The sequence below is a fragment of the Lissotriton helveticus genome, chromosome 5_1 (genome assembly GCF_964261635.1).
Source record: "Lissotriton helveticus chromosome 5_1, aLisHel1.1, whole genome shotgun sequence".
Lineage (NCBI taxonomy): Eukaryota > Metazoa > Chordata > Amphibia > Caudata > Salamandridae > Lissotriton > Lissotriton helveticus.
In genome coordinates, this window is record NC_136065.1 from 938,951,195 (window position 1) to 938,967,882 (window position 16,688).

The 16,688-nt window shown below is 46.4% G+C and overlaps 1 protein-coding gene across 7 annotated transcripts in view; it reads left to right on the forward strand.

Annotated features, from left to right (window-relative positions):
* Positions 1 to 16,688, forward strand: part of CC2D2B (coiled-coil and C2 domain containing 2B) — a 1,917,855-nt gene that overhangs the window by 588,040 nt on the left and 1,313,127 nt on the right. For all 7 annotated transcript variants that reach the window (XM_078643430.1, XM_078643434.1, XM_078643435.1 and 4 more), the window contains 2 exons: positions 15,782 to 15,918; positions 16,027 to 16,155. In XM_078643430.1, the coding sequence (XP_078499556.1) occupies positions 15,782 to 15,918; positions 16,027 to 16,155 (266 nt within the window). The remainder of the gene's footprint in view (positions 1 to 15,781; positions 15,919 to 16,026; positions 16,156 to 16,688) is intronic.

The window sequence follows — 16,688 nt, forward strand, 5'->3', positions numbered from 1 at the left end:
TTGCGATTCTCAAATTGCGATTTTCTCATAGAAAATCGCAATTTGAGAATGTATCCCTATTCATTCCTATGGGCCTCTTGGCCCATAGGAATGAATGGGACACTCATTCCTTAATTGCGATTCGCAATTTGCTAAACGCAATTAAGGAATTGTAGGGATTCGTAAGAATATTGCGATTTTTTACCTACATTCCATTTTGCAATTCTCAAATAGCGATTCCTTAAAAATCGCTATTTGAGAATCGCAAAATGTGAATTACCTACATATGCCCCTTAGTTAGTTAAACACACACAACGAGAAAAACCAGCAAAGACATAACAGACCTGACTGAGGGCTCGCAGTCCCAACTCTGTGTCAAGTGTCACACCAAAAACGCCCTTCTCCTCCCAAGGCTACACCCCTGTGCGGGCCACTTTGTTTTGGATGTCGCAAGCCTATTGTGTTCCCAATCCGACCCTGTTCATCAGGCTTTTCTCAACTACTCCACTGTATTCTTAATAGAAAAATTCAGATATAGTATCTTGCTGGCCTTCAATGTTTTGCAGCCAATTTCCTTCCACCTGTCCCGTGTTCTGACCACAAAACGTTGATGGAAGAACATATATGACCTAATTTGGAGAAGGATCATTAAGAATAATACTCTGAAATGCAGTGGTGACATAATTTCTTGCTTACGGGTATTTTGTACCTGAGATCTTTTCACCATAGAAATTAGCATTGTCAGGCTATTATTTGCAAGTAGTAATTCCTTTGGTACACAGCTACATAGATAGTTATTGTAATAATATACACTCTTTATTGATTGGTTTAGAAAACCATTTACAATTTAAAACATGACTAAATTGAACGATAAAAATGACTGTGATAAGTGTTAAAAACTGTGGATTTAAAATTACTTAAAATTATGGGGGCCGTTATGGGCTAATAATGTTCTGATGAAGGACACCGCTCTTGATTTCTTGTAGTCTCTGATTTGATTGTTGAGTCTATTAACTCAGCCGCCATGCTATGACGAGGAGGATTTGGATGTGATTGTGGCTTCCAGTAGTTTTGACGCTTTATGGACAAATTACGTAAGCCCAATGTTTAGCTTGGTGTTGGCAGGGTTAAGAGCGGCCATTATTGCTTGGCGGCAAGATCGGACTCCCAATGTAATACATTGGCCTGGCAGCAGTGACCATCTGGCCATGAGCAGTGCAGGGCATGCACAGACGATGTGTTCCATTGTTTCAGAATGAAATCCACACAACCTGCATTCAGTACTACTACCTGGCTGGTCGATTCGGGAAGGTTCTTCAGAAAGGGCCAGTCACCCATCCTCAAGGCTAAAAACGTATGTTTCCAATAAAGTGCGCATGTGCTTGATAGGTAGAGCGGCTGAACACCCACTTTAAAATTAGCGATTACAGCCCAAGCGTGTCTCCTCTTTGACAGTTTTGCCCTGTCCGAGTGAAAGGACCACAATCAAACGCTTTTTTTAATGGCGGTCTTTAACACCAGGTGAGAGGGGTTTATTTCCCAGAGGTCTTTTACACCTAGTAGCTGTAAACTGTGATCCAAGAGTTGCCGATGCTTGTGGCTGGTCTTATTTTCCTGTATTTCCTGCCCGAGTCGGGCCTCCAAGGAACCCTCCCGGGCATGGCGCAGTCTGTGACATAATTTAATGAATGCGCCTGCCTCCACTCCATGGTGATCTTCAAGTCGCAGTTCGAGTCTCACTTGGGCTGGCGAGGCAGATTTTGACAACCAAAAGTCTCTTTTAAAAATGTTTGTTGTTAACTTGTTTATTAATATACTGGTTGTGCCCTTGGTGATCTCGTGTCCATACGTCAGGGAGTTGATTACTTCAGCCGTCATTACTTTCAGCATGGGAGTTAGGCTGGGACCTAGTAGCAGTTTTGCCAATTTTACAGCGGCACTTCTAAAGACAGGGCTTTAGTTTTCAATGTTTCTTTGTGCGTGATAAAGGTACCTCTTGTGTCAAGAAAGATGCCCAAGTATTTATAACAGGGGGTTGATTCTAGCTTTGTTTTGTTGAAGTGCCACCTTTCTATTGACCTTTATTGCTTCTCAAAAGATATAGTTTTGGTTTTTGACAGGGTAAGCTCTAGATGGTTTCTTGTCGTGTAAGGTAGCAGTTCATCCAGTAGATAGTGAACACTCTCCCGCAGAAGTGGAAAAACATAGCAAGTTTAGGAACTAATAAATATCATGCCTTTTAAAACACAAATTATCTCTCCCTTTCAAAAGTGCCAAGAGACTTTTGGAGATGCACTTGCGGCGCTCTGCTCTTACATAAATATAGCATAGATAGTAGCTGATTCTAAATATTCTGTGTATTGCGCAGCGCCTCACTTTACTTCGGACTTTATCTCTGATGTCTTCATTTCGATCATTGACGGGATGGAAACTCAGCTGGCCTCTTTTAAGATGAGTAAGTCTGGCACGTGGACTAATTGCACCTGTAATTTTATTTACAAGTACAATTATATGCAAAAGATAGCCAAATTAAATAGATTATTTTACAAATACCGACTTTTTGGACTTTAATCTACAGTGCACATTTAAAAAAAAAAGCAGGATGCCAAGAGCTTGGCATCAGGCTGACCCCTGATGTGCAGCAGTATACCTTACTTAAGAGAGGGCCTTCCCCTGAAGCCACGAATAAAGAATCAGCCTAGGTTGCACCATTCCTGGAACTCTGTGTCAGTGCCCAAGCACTTGACCTCAAGGTCGTGACTTTGCAAGAAAAGGCGTGCTCAATGGCAAGACATTTCAAGCAATGAGGTTCCCCATCAAGATGGACAATATACACACATATAAATATGTGGCAGAGGCTATGAGTGCAGAGGGATGCGGTGTTTAGAGCATGGATGTTAAGACATTCAGAACACCCCCCCGTGGGCCCCGTGGAGTGGAGTCCTCTTTTAAGGCTATTTAATCACTTTTATTCATGTATGTACCTCAGTATGTAGTTATGTTAATTATGTATGCGTGCAGTATTTGGATAGCCTGATTGAGCCAAAGGGCTGTGGAGTGGTGTATACGGCAAAGGCATAGGCTAGATACTGTCTTTGAGTGATCAGAGACATAGCTAGGTTCCTGGAGCAGAAGTGGGCTCTTATTCCATCGAGATCTAGGGCCTGAATTATAGTTTGGATAATGGGTTAGCCTGACTTAAATATGTTAGTATCTATATATCTATAGTGACATATATCTTGTCCACCTTTTTCCGAGTGCCATAGGATTTTTTCAAACTTCTTTTTTTATTGCTTTTTTGGCATTTTAAAACAGTGCATTACAGGGACCATTGTCCTAGCATTCATGCATAGAACATTGATGCTGCGTCCGTTGTTACATAGCAATGTAGTTTGCATGATGCTGATTAGATCACGCCATTATACCATACCGCCTGCATTATAGCCGATATCTACACTGCTTTATGTCCGCGAGATGGATCATGACTTCAATCCAATACCTCCGCCTCCCCCAATGTCCAGGAGGGTCCCTCGGTTGTACAGTAAGAGTAATTTTTCGTGAGTTGTGCGCCAGCACAGTGACGGGGCTATTTTGCTAACTGGCACTGTAAATGTCTTGTGGGTAAATGGGTTACTATGTCCGTCGTTTAAGCTCAGCCTTTTTAGGTCTCGCAGACCTGTGTTGCAGCGCGCATGCTCTTCTCGCTCTGCAAGGCTTTTTGTAAACAGGTAGATTTCAGAAGGGGACTTGAAGCCCCGCCCATCATTCGTATTGGCTGGTGTAATCGTTTATGCTAAACACTGGCTTCCCATTGAAAACGAGGCTTCTTTGTTACCGCCCTGTCTCCTTTTGGGCTCGCCCATCCGGACTGGATTGTTTCCTTGTGGACTGACATGGTTTCCTTTAATTACTGTTAAAGCACTTTTTTTTATTATTTGCGTTATGGCGACAGCTTGTTTTAGTCACCTTTGGCAAGGACGGCCGCATGTTTATTTTTGCATCGTGCTTTCACTTAAAGTGAAAGCGTGATGGAAATATAAACAAGCTGCGGCATTTGCGTAATGCCAACAGCTTGTTAAAATTGAAAGTAGTAGAGCAAACAAGCCAACATCTTCCAGCGACGTGCTCTACCGTATGAATAAGATATTTCCACACACTGTAAAGAATATTCTTTGAACAAAGCCAGGTCAATATAAAATAAATTAAAATCAGCTGGCTATATAGCTGCAAGCAGCATTAGTGGTCAGGTCACAGTATGTTAGCGTTTATGCCAAAGTTCTTTCAGAGTCCGTGAGCGCGCTTCTGTGTTTCTACAGGAACGGCGCGTCCTCAAACCGGTTCTGTCCTGCTTCGCCTCTGCTAATGGCAGGCAGATATGATAATTGAATGAAAGGCTATCGAATTAGTAGCTCTTGGAAAATCCATGGTTTTAGAGCATGCACACTTTTTCTAATTTCAGAAAGCATTGCGCTCTGCAAGTGAAACAAAATGTCTGCACAAAACCTAGAATATACACAGCACGTATTACAGGCGCAAATAAACTGTGCCAGAGAGGAGGGGCACGCAAACATGGCCTCCAAGCAACAAAACACTCGGCGACATTAGGCCGCCAGAACGACTCCACCTCAGATAATTACGGCACGTGGGCTATCCTCATGCGCGCACTCGCGCCCTTTTAGATTCATTTATCACGGATCTGATGCAATGTATCCAAGGTTTCCGAGTTTGTGTGCCCCTGGGCCGAGGATGATAAAAGGTGCCATAAAGGGCTCATATGGTTAGTTTTTTAACAACAAGAGGAACTCGTGAGCGGACAATATTAGCAAGGGGTCCAGTGTACGTGTCCAGGACTAGAGCGCGCAAAAGGATACAAAGTTCCCCAGGGGAGAGAGGTTTATCTACAGAAGAGAGATGAGATGAATACAGAGTAGACCGTCAAGGAACCAGGAGGTTCCTCTGTCGGAATTAGAGAGCCTCACACACCCAAGGCGTTTAGGTATACCTCCAGCCATAATAGCTGTGAGGCCCAATCGGTACCCTGAATTACTAGTTGCATTCTTGGATACCGCATTATTATCCCCCTACTCCCCAATTCCCCCCACCCCGCATCAGACCTCTCACGACTCTAATAACTGCCTGGTAAAACGGACCCATAATGGAGGATGTTCCAGGCTTGAGTTTCGACGAGGAAGCAATAGCCGAAGCCCTGAGATCAGCACCTGCGCTCCTTGGAGCACCTGAGGCAGCCGCCACCGGCTCTTCAAATGATGATTGGACAACACTTACCATCCTGAAAAAGGAATGGGTGAGAATAACTATACATGGAATAATTATGACGGAATACCTGAGAGTCAACATCGCTCCTCAGGGCCTCATAGTTAACATCTTTCCAAGACTTTTTCTTGAGGACACCCAGTTCAAGGGGGACTGGTGTCAGGTCTCTTGGAAATGTACGAAAGATCTTCTCTTCCTGATAGTCAAGACAGCCAAGAGACTGGCTGATGCCTTGCTGGACAAAATCACAGCGATAGAAACAACAATGAAGGCAGGAGTCAGTAAGAATGTCAAGGCGGGCTTTACTTCAAAACTCGCAGAAATTAATCAGGAGATTGCAGACAACTATGAATATCTCCAAAAACAGAAACTGGCTAAACTCCAAAAAGACCTGGACAAGTTTGAAAAGGAAAAGGTATACCCCTACTTAAAAGAAGGGTACTCCAACAAGAAATCCGGATACTCCTCGGACGAGAACTCTGGCACTGATAACCGTAGAGGATCGGCCAGTAGTGACTCGGGTGGAAGTACCACTTCGAATAACAACCGCCAACAACGTCGCCCTAACCAGAACAGAGGGTACCATCAAGGACCCATGTTCCAAGGACTACCCCAAATGCCACCTCAAATGATGCCCCCGTGGCAGTATCCCTTCTACCCACAAGGACCCCCACAGTTCTACCCCTTAAACCCCCCTCCTTTTCACGAGAGAGGCTGGGGCAGAGGAAAAGGGCGCAAGCGGGGCGGTGGAAGAGGGGTGCAGTGGCAAGACCAGCCATCGACATCTGCCCCAATGGAAACCAGGAGTGTGACCAGGGGAAGGAGATCTTAATAGTTAACCTCTCCCAAAGAATACTTAATCCCACTGAAATAGGGATCCTTGAGAAGGGATTGGGCTTCGTACCGACCCCCACCCCAGATAACTTCATGGAAATCTGTGAGATTAAACAGTTTTTCCGCAAAGTACGTCTCAGGGCCTTCTTTCAAGACCAAACATCAACTGATAAAACCGACACAGGCCTACGAAATCCGTCCACCTTCACTCCTACGGATGGGATGATCCCACCAGAGGTGTTAACATTTGAAAGAGCAGTAATGAGGTCCCTGAAGAATAAGCCACAGACCAGTTGTTACAATAACCTGAGCAAAGCAGAAAGAGATGCAGTACAAACCCTGGGGAGTGACACCTCTATTGTCATTAAACAAGCCGACAAAGGGGGAGCCACTGTAATACAAGATGTCACTGACTACGACAAAGAATGCAAACGTCAGCTGGCCAACACCGCCCATTATAGACCACTACCGGCAGATCCTACCAGTAGGCTGACTACAGACATCTCAAGCCTAATCATTGAAGGCGAGACCAATGGCTGGATCTCTAAAAACGAAGCGGACTTTCTCCTAACAACGGACCCAGTGGTCCCTTACTTTTACACCCTACCCAAGATCCACAAGGGCACCAGGCCAGTCCCAGGGAGACCTATAGTCTCCGGCATTGGCTCACTACTCGAGCCACTGTCAAAGTTTTGTGATGTATTCCTTCAGCCTATTGTGAAGAAAATACCTTCCTATCTACAGGATACTAGAGATGTCCTACGTCTGATTGACTCGATTGATGGCAGAGAAGACGTGGACCTCCTCCTCACTCTCGATGTGGAGGCATTATACACAAATATCCCCCAAGCTGCCACACTGGAAGCAGTGGAAACCGCTCTAATGCAGGAAGACTGGTCCTCTCCCACACCAATACCGTTCGTCATGGCATGCGCCAGCATTGCCCTGACAGAAAATTTCTTCCAATATGGTTCACAAATGTACCATCAAGTCAGGGACACGTCAATGGGTTCTACTTTTGCTCCTAGCATTGCCTGTATTTATATGGGGGCCTTTGAGAAGCTAGTGATTTACCCAGAATCCAACCCCTTCAGGGAACATCTGACACTATGGCGTCGTTACATCGACGACATCCTGATACTTTGGAAGGGTGATCGAGATACCTGCACTGAATTCTGCGCATGGATTAACTAACAAAACCCACACCTCAAAATTTACAGGGACTATGTCCGCAACATCTCTCCCTTTCTTAGATCTCACGATACGGCTAGGCCCAGCCGGATTGAGTACCACTCTCTTCCGGAAGAATACCGATAGAAATAGTCTCCTCTTGTTCGAAAGCCATCACCCGAGAGCACTACGTGAGAACCTACCCTTTGGCCAATTCCTGCGGGTCCGTAGGAATTGTTCCTCTACGGATGACTATAGACACGAGGCCAACACCCTCCAACACAAATTGATGGAGAGAGGGTACCCCACGAGATTAGTAAGGGACTCCAGCAAGAGAGCTCTCAACAATCATAGAGAAGCCCTTCTGGAAGTAAATCAAAAAGAATGCGAGGACCTAATTACCTGTGTCACCAGTTTCACCAGAAACTCCAACTTCATCAAGAAAACTGTGAATAAACATTGGGGCATCCTTAACGCAGGGGGGACTGTACTACCCAAACCCAGGTTCGCCTTCAAGCGTACAGCGAACCTTAAAGACTCTCTGATACACACACGCCCTAAGAAACACCATAACAGTGGGCAACAGACATTATGGCACCTCCCCCCCGTAGTTGGTCACTACCCGTGCGGCGGTTGTGCGGTATGTCCTCAATCCAGGCAATGTAAAGAGATCAGACTTACGGACTCTTTCATATGGAAACTCAATAGAAACACCAATTGCCTTAGCACCAAATGCATCTATCTACTGATCTGCCCCTGTGACAAACTATATGTAGGGATGACCATGAGACAAGTTAAATTGAGAATAACAGAGCACAAAAGTAACATACGGTGCTCCAGGACACACACGAGAATGTATGAACATTATCATCAACACAACCATTCTGCAGACATTCTGGAGTGGCTAGTACTTGAGTCTCAACCAGGCATGTCCAGGCAGGCATTATTCAAACTGGAACAGCGATGGGTGCATCGCCTACAGTTGGATACAGTGGGACTCAACGATGCAGTCCCCTGGGTCTCCATCTCGAGGTGAACCACTGTCCAGTGCTGGTTGTCCTGCTGATTTACCAAATGCTAGTGGACATTTGGGATCAGTTTTCTTTCAATCCCCAATCCCTTACACACCCGATCTTGCCCCCGTGCCACCCTCCTCCTCCTTTCCCCAACCAATCATCAGATTTCACGGTGTCTGAGGTTTTCTGGCTCCCATGTACCCTCGGGCATGTAGCCTCTCTACATACATGGAGATCCCCCACACACACCATTCCATCTACCTGCACATGCAAAGTTCACTTTATCCATTGAGCTTCACACTGTCCTCGACGTTCCCTCGGTTAGTATATAGAGCTATGCTCTGTAAACTCTAACAAGGGGCGCATGCTGACAGGAGGCGGTCTACACAGCCGATTATCGGCAACGCCAATGCTCTCTTGATCATGGCCGCCACAATCATCGTAGTTTGACACTGACCTCTGAGTCCCGGGCCCTTAGGCGCGCATGCGCGACGCGCACATAGCTGACCACTTGACCACTCTAACATGGCCGCCACGTCCACTTAGAGTTCCGGGTTACCAATGCGCCCGATTATCGGCAACGTCAATGCTCTCTTGATCATGGACGCCACAATCATCGTAGTTTGACACTGACCTCTGGAGTCCCTTACCCTTAGGCGCGCATGCGCGACGCGCACATAGCTGATCACTTGACCACTCTAATATGGCCGCCACGTCCACTTAGAGTCCCGGGTTACCAATGCGCCCGTGGATGACGCGCGCCAACCAGCATCCACCATTGACTCAGTGACGCGCTCATTCACGCTCTCTTAACACGGCAAACACCCAGACTAGGCACCAGTCGCTCCGCACTCTGACCAGGTGCCGCGAGCGTGAGGGGTAGGTGTCACTGGCATGCTGGCGTATGGACTAAGGTAAGCCCGTGTGCTCTTTCCTTTCCGACCTTGACTTTGATCCCCAGCTTTCTGCCCCAGCGCCTTGCGCACCAAAACCTTTCAAACCCGCCCTCCGCCCATCACCTTTCCTCCCCGTCCCTTCACTTTCCTTACTGAGTAATCTGCTATCTCCCCGTACACCACACTATGGCAGTCCCGCCCATAACTCTCTGCGGACACAACCGCCAGCTTTACCAGGGGACCGATTCAGCCTGTCACTGGTGGAGGGAGGAGATCGCTGATAATAGTGAGTGGCGGTCCGGTAGTAACTAAACCGACACCTCGGAGCCTCCTCTGCAAGGGCTCTGTCTTCATTTCACTTCACCTTTACCCTAACCTTTAACAACGTCTCTGTATGTGCACAGCGGGGAGTGTGCCTGAAAGGGTGACCATACAATTCCATCCATACACGCAATTGCACTCGCCATCTTCCACATCCCCGTGCCAGTACCTGGGAACTTCAGCGTCAGGCACCCCTGACTAACCCCCGTACCCCTTACCATATATACTCTCCATTTCAACCACATCGTTGCTCCTTTACCTTTTACAGGCATCACCACCAGACAGCGCTGGCCTCACGGGAGCAGACTGCGAGGCCCTTTTTAATCCTCCTTAGGGTAAGGAATCGCTGTATTGTTTCCCTGTGTGTCCACTGGGCCACGGTGCTGTATGGATGGATTCGGCTTATTAACTATGTCTTCTGCAACCTCTGAGGTCTCCAGTGAGAGATCAGAAATGTGCCAATACTAAACTGATTATGAATAATCTGTATGTATGTATCTCCTGCATGTTTCAGCCCCCCCATATACTTTAATGTTGAGAGTAATATATTACAGAGTGACTTTACACCTTATTAAAGTACGATTATTTCCCTAAGACATGCTTACAATGTTCTCTGTCTTTTTGCTCTTTGCTTTCGCCTTTTTTCACCCTATAGGTCGCCTAATTAGAGCAGGACCTCTGGCCCTCTACTCAACCGACCCAGTGAGGTTGTATTTGTATCTTATTTTGTTCTTTTTGTGTTCTTTAGCACTTTCTTCACGTGTAGTACTGTTTTTGGTCCTGACGAATCGCCGGATGGCGAGAAACATGTTGACCACACCAGGGGGTAGAGCTAGGTTCTGAAACTCCCCACAGTGCCTCGCTCCCCTCCCAACCCCTTTTAATCAGGGAAGCAGCCACACCAATAAATTCTATTGTGGACTGGTTACCCTTTTTAACACTCACTTTCTCCACTCCGACTACACTACCATCTCCCTGACTCGCACACACCGTCGGCAAGGAATAAAAGAACTCCGCCAAAAGGGTGCCTGCTGGCACCCCGTCAGACATTGCAGCGCCGGTCTGACGAGGAGCAGTGAGCCAATGATGACACTGGACACCCTAAGGTCAGGGTGTGTTCCACACCTAAACGCCTTGGGTGTGTGAGGCTCTCTAATTCCGACAGAGGAACCTCCTGGTTCCTTGACGGTCTACTCTGTATTCATCTCATCTCTCTTCTGTAGATAAACCTCTCTCCCCTGGGGAACTTTGTATCCTTTTGCGCGCTCATATGGTTAGTTACACAACTCCTCTGGAGAGGCAAGCGAGGACATACGTGAAGTGAGCTCACCTTGTTGTACTGCCAGTGGCGGCGTAATTGTACAGTTTAGGCCTTACTACTTAATTCACATGCATAGAGTGCAGTTAACCCCCATCCTCTCCTTCGCAGGGAGGAGCTTTGTTCCAGTGTGGCAGGACTTATGAACGGAGGTAAGGGCTTAAGGTGGTCTTTTATTGTCTTTCTCATATTCTTTTAGTGTTTGCAAGAGCCTGTCCCACTGCACTGCTATAGGAAGTTTTCGCAGTCCTGTGTTCCTTTTCTTTGAAGTGATTTCTATTTTCCGGTTTGAACCAGTATTTGGTGTCTTTTTTCCACACGTTGGTCATGGAGCGCATCGAGGGCTTTTACCTCATAGTTATGACTTGTGTAGTTGATATGAGTGCCAAATCACTGAATTTCGTTGTGATTTCTTTTTTCTGCCTGGTGCCCATCCATGCCCAGTAGGTAAACCTCTACATGTTCCAAACTTTTGCTGTTTGTCACTAAGAAGAAAACCCTCTCAGCAAGTTATTCCAGAAGAAACTAAGTTTTGCCCATATTTTCATTGACTTGTGTCATTGTCCTTAGAAAACTGTGGCTTTTCATTGGTCAATAGGCTAAGTAGTCTCTCTTTAGTTCCTCCTTGTCTCATTTTTGACCTCCCATAAGGACTGGCCCTCTTACATGTGTTGTTACTCTGTAGGCTGTAACCCCTTTCATGCATGCATCGGCCAACTGCTGTCGCGAGCACTACCTTCGTAGTGCTGTGCACGTCCGTTGGCCGACGCGGCCCCGCCCACTCCTTTAAACCACCGCACCTCAGCCGAATTGCCGCCGCTAAGCGGTTAATTACAGTTTCCAAACACTATTTCGTAAAATTGTTTTCACCTGCCTGCTGTTGCAGGCAAGACACGGTGTCTCTTAAGGCATTTCTTTTTATAGCACTGCACGCCACAGTGGCAGCGGTGCCTTTGGTTTATTTTAGGGTGCCGAACGCTGCTGCATGTTTTTTTTTAAATTATTTATTCACTTTTTTGTTGTTGTGTACAAGCACCCCATGTATAACTTTCAAGTTAATAGAGGCCACGCCCCTTTCTTTAGACTAGCCGCGTCTAAAGAAAGGTCCGCAGAAGCTGTTAAAGTAAGAGCGCACCCGCAGAAGCTGTTAAAGTAAAAGCGCACCGTGAGGCGCTTTTACAAAAAAAGCATTTGTCTGTCAACTTGACAAACAAATGTTTTCCTTCGTAAAAGCGCCCTCTACTGTGCTTTCACTTTAATGGCGGCCACGTCCCTTTCTTTAGACACGGGTTGTCTGAAGAAAGGGGCAAGGCCTCTATCAACATGTAAGCGTGGCATGGGGCGCTTGTAAACACAAAATATTTGCAATGCAATAGGTCTCGCATTTGCGAGAATTAAAGCTATTGTCGATAGCTCAAACTCTTGTAAATTTGAGACCTATTGCATTGCAAATGCTTGTTATCTTTATATATGCGCTCCGAGTGCTGCTCCCTCCTGTCTTTGATTTGTTGTGGAGATATCTCATTAAGTTTAAGTACTGCCATGCCCAACAGTATACAAAGTTTGTATAACAGCATGTGTAGCTGGCTCAGTGCGACTAATGCACTACAATTTCTTGAATGCATGTGTAATCCTACTGTGCCATACTGACTGTGAAAATGCAGTCCTACTTGGAGTGCTGAGATTAGTGCTGTAATCATGCATGGTGATCCTACACTCAATGGCAATATCATATGACTGCAGTCTTGAGAGAACTGCGATGGTTCCCACAAGAAGCCAGAATCAACTTTAAATTGACCTGCAACATCTTCAAAGCTATTCACCTTTAACAGCTTGAATATTTATGTCCTGCCGTGTCAATATATGGACGCTGAAATAAATTGAAGAAACCAAAAACTCTTATGGTTAGAATAAAGAAGCATTGGCATAGCCAATAGGTCTCGCTTTTGGGACCTTATACGTGTTTAGTTATCCAGCACAATATCCTTTGTGCAACAAAATTAACTGTTGCATGGTTAAACATTTATAAGGTTCCTAAGGCGAGACCTATTGGCTATGGCAATGGTTGTTTAATGTGATAAGGATTTATATCAATTATTTAAATATTATTCAAACTATATCTAATTATGCTGTTTTACATATTTTGCAATGTCTTTAATTAGTTGAGCAAAATAAAATAAAGTTTAACCCTGAAACAGTACCAGCCCATTTTAAAAACTGTGGGTAGGCAGGGATGAGGACAGGCAGGTGAGAGATCAGTGGGCAGGCAGGGGTGAGGACAGGCAGGTGAGAGCTCAAGTGGGCAGACAGGGGTGAGGACAGGCAGGTGAGATGTCAAGTGGGCAGGCAGGGGTGAGGACAGGCAGGTGAGAGCTCAAGAGGTCATACAGGGGTGAGGACAGGCAGGTGAGAGCTCAAGTGGGCAGACAGGGGTGAGGACAGGCAGGTGAGAGCTCAGTGGTCAGGCAGGGGTGAGGACAGGCAGGTGAGAACTCAGTGGGCAAGCAGGGGTGAGGACAGGCAGGTGAGAGCTCAAGTGGGCAGACAGGGGTGAGGACAGGCAGGTGAGACCTCAAGTGGGCAGGCAGGGGTGAGGACAGACAGGTGAGAGCTCAAGTGGGCACGCAGGGGTGAGGACAGGCAGGTGAGAGCTCAGTGGGCAGGCAGGTGAGAGCTCAAGTGGGCAGACAGGGGTAAAGTCAGGCAGGTGAAAGCTCAAGTGGGTAGGCAGGGGTGAGGACAGGCAGGTGAGAGCTCAGTGGGCAGGCAGGGGTGAGGACAGGCAGGTGAGAGCTCAAGTGGGCAGACAGAGGTGGGCACAGTAAGAGCAAGCAGGTGAGGGTAGCGAGAACGAGGGCACCGCGAGGGTAGAAATGATGACATGCAGAGGCGAGGACATATGTGACGCAAATCAGAGGTGGGCACACAGGTAAGATGACGCACCTCAGGCGAGGACCCTCAAAGGTGGGGACATACATTGGGCAGGGCAGAGGTTAGGACAAGCAGAGGTCAGTACAACGAGGGCAGACAGGTAAGACCGGCCAGAGGTGAGAACAGACGCGCCACTGGCATGCATAGGCGAGGATGTCACCATGCCATGCTGCACGGGGGAGCAGTATGAGGGACTTACCAGGATAAGCCAGGGAGGTCAAGCAGTGCCCTGCTCCAGAGAGCCAGGGCCTCGGGGCGTGGGGTGCAAAGGGTGTGTGTCTACCCGCAGCCCCAGGACTGGCTGGGGTGTTTACACACAAGGCGTAGTGTGCACCTAACTGACTCAGACTTCATCACAGGTAAAGCCCGGCGGGGTGTCCGCTTTCAGCCATTATCAGCCCATAAACTAGAGCCAGTGGGGCCCTTCCCCCTGCCCCCAAGCCAGCAGAGGGGAAGCAAGGAGGGACACGGCAAAACAGGACAAGAAGAGGGGCTCGAGGAACAAGAGGAGGAGCCGATAGAAAGAAAGAGGGGAGGGGGAGTAACGGGGTGGCGAGGTAGGGAGGAGGAGAGAGAGGGGAGGAGGAAACATGGGTGGGGCTTAGGAGAAGGAAATCGGGGAGAGAGAGGATGGGATGGGAGACGGGGAGGGCAGAGAGTGGTGTGGAATGGGGTAATGCTGGAGGGATAATGAACGAGGGGGAAAGAGATTGGAGTAAGGGAAGAAAAGTGGAGGAGGCGGAAAGAAGAATGGAAGAGAGATGGGAGGCAGACGTAACGTAACCAGTTTAGACGGCAGGTGCCAATGAGTGCAGACTGCATGCGCCGTATCACGCAAGGCCAAGCTCATGACAAAGGGAAAAGGTGATGGGGTGGATAAATGACGTATGGGGGCAGTGAGCCAGAGAAGAAGTCGGGAAGCAAACACAGCATTTGAGGGGCTAGAAATGTACAGCAAGTTAAAACTGGCTGCTTTTGTACAGGCGAGAGAGGCATCTGTTAATGAGAGAGATATAACTCTTACAAGGCAGAGAAGGTTGTGCTAGAGAAGGCACGGCAGGATACGGCAGGAAATGACATATGGGGGCAGTGAGCCAGAGAAGAACTCGGGAAGCAGACACAGCATTTGAGGGGCTAGGGAGCTACAGCAACTTAAGTCAGACAAGCATTGGCCACACAGCCATGAAAGTGACGCGGCCCTGAAAGTGAAAGAGGTGAGCGATGCGAGGAATGCGCATTACTGTGCGCGTAACCGCACGCTCTATGCCACCCAAAAAGCTGTGGTCGGCTTTTTAAAGCCCACTAACTAAATGTGTCGCCAGAGCAGCACATGCGCTGGCTCAGGCGAGACCTAAAAACTACCCAGAATTCATTTGGTCATTTTGAATCACTGAATCGGTTAGCCTACTCTGTGGAATCCCTGAAGGGATGAGACACCAACAAGATTTGGACAACAATTAAAACCCGCCTATTTAACAATTATGTGGAATAAGAGCTTAGAGTTCTGAAAATGAGATCCCTGTGTGCACTGGTTCCTCCTTCTAACTAATGCTTGCTCTAATTTCAACCCTTTGTCCTTCCCTGTTGTCCCATTAATCTCTACCTGCTGTAGAAAGACGTTCTATGTTCTCTTTATCTATTTTCTGCATCTATTGATCCTGCTTCTTGCTCTTGTGCTGGTAATCTCTTTCGCTCTCCCTATCTCCCCCTGCTACAGTTACACATGTCCCGGCCTACATTTGATCCGCTGTAACCTTGTTCAAGACGGTTTTTATGAGTTGTGGTATGCTTCATGCGTCGTGCTATGAATCATAATTTAGACAAGGCTAGGGCTCAAATGTTGTTGTGTTATAAATTACACTAACACCTAGCAGATAGAACAGGGCGATTTCAAATATAAATAAATAAGTAAGCATACCCAAGTCCAATTTTAATTCATTTATACAGACATTTAAACATGATGAGGGAATCCCTAAAATGTACTTTCACATGTTAAATTTCATGTTAGTTTTACGTATTTGCTAATAACTTTTGTTCTAAAGTTGGTTATAGATTTAAGCTCCCAGAAGACACAAACCCGCGTAATATAGAGGATGAAGGATTGTACGTTCAGAGAAGGCCTGAATTTTACAGGAAATGTATAAACAAAATGGAAAGACGTTTGTTACAAGAACCAGGGGTAAGTGCACTATTTCTATATTCACAAGATGTAACGTGGTGTGAATTGAATTGGTTTAAGTATTTTTAAATGTTCTCTATCTAAATCTTTTTTTTTAATTTGCACAAGGGCAACACTTGGTTTGAAATAAGTGGAGAAATAATATCGCTTCCTTCTCCAATAAAAGAGACATGGGCTGTTTGGAAACACGATCTCACCAGCAGTCTGCATCCAGCTTTAGAGACCGTTTACATTAAGGTTAGTTTGTTTTGTAAGTTTTGTTCACTCATATGTTCTCAGTGTATTTATTTGCGGCAGGTGGCATGCTTCAAATGGTACATTACCATACTAATGCAGCTACGGATGAGGGAAAATAGCTGTTTGTATATTATTAGTATGAGTTGTACTAAGCACACTTCCAGTGATATTCGGTTACAAACCATGAACATTAAAACACATCAGGTAATTCACACATGCATTGACATCAGAAGACAGATCTTTTCAGTTCCTCGTGTTTTTGTGCCATGCAATTGTGCGTTAAGAAATTGAAAATTATCTTAATCTGACTTTATGTTACTGTAAGAAATGTGGTTTGATGGATATTTCTGACTGCAGATTCTTCATCTTTTGAATTCCTCGAGGCGCCAGGCTGCATCCCGAAACTTTTTTCTGCAACTGGTCTTAGGGGTCGATAGATGGCGGTCAGTTTTACTCCGCCACAAAAGAGACGGATATCATGTCCTCCTCATCACAAGTACGTTATTAGAGACAGCGGTCCCTTTCAAGAAAAA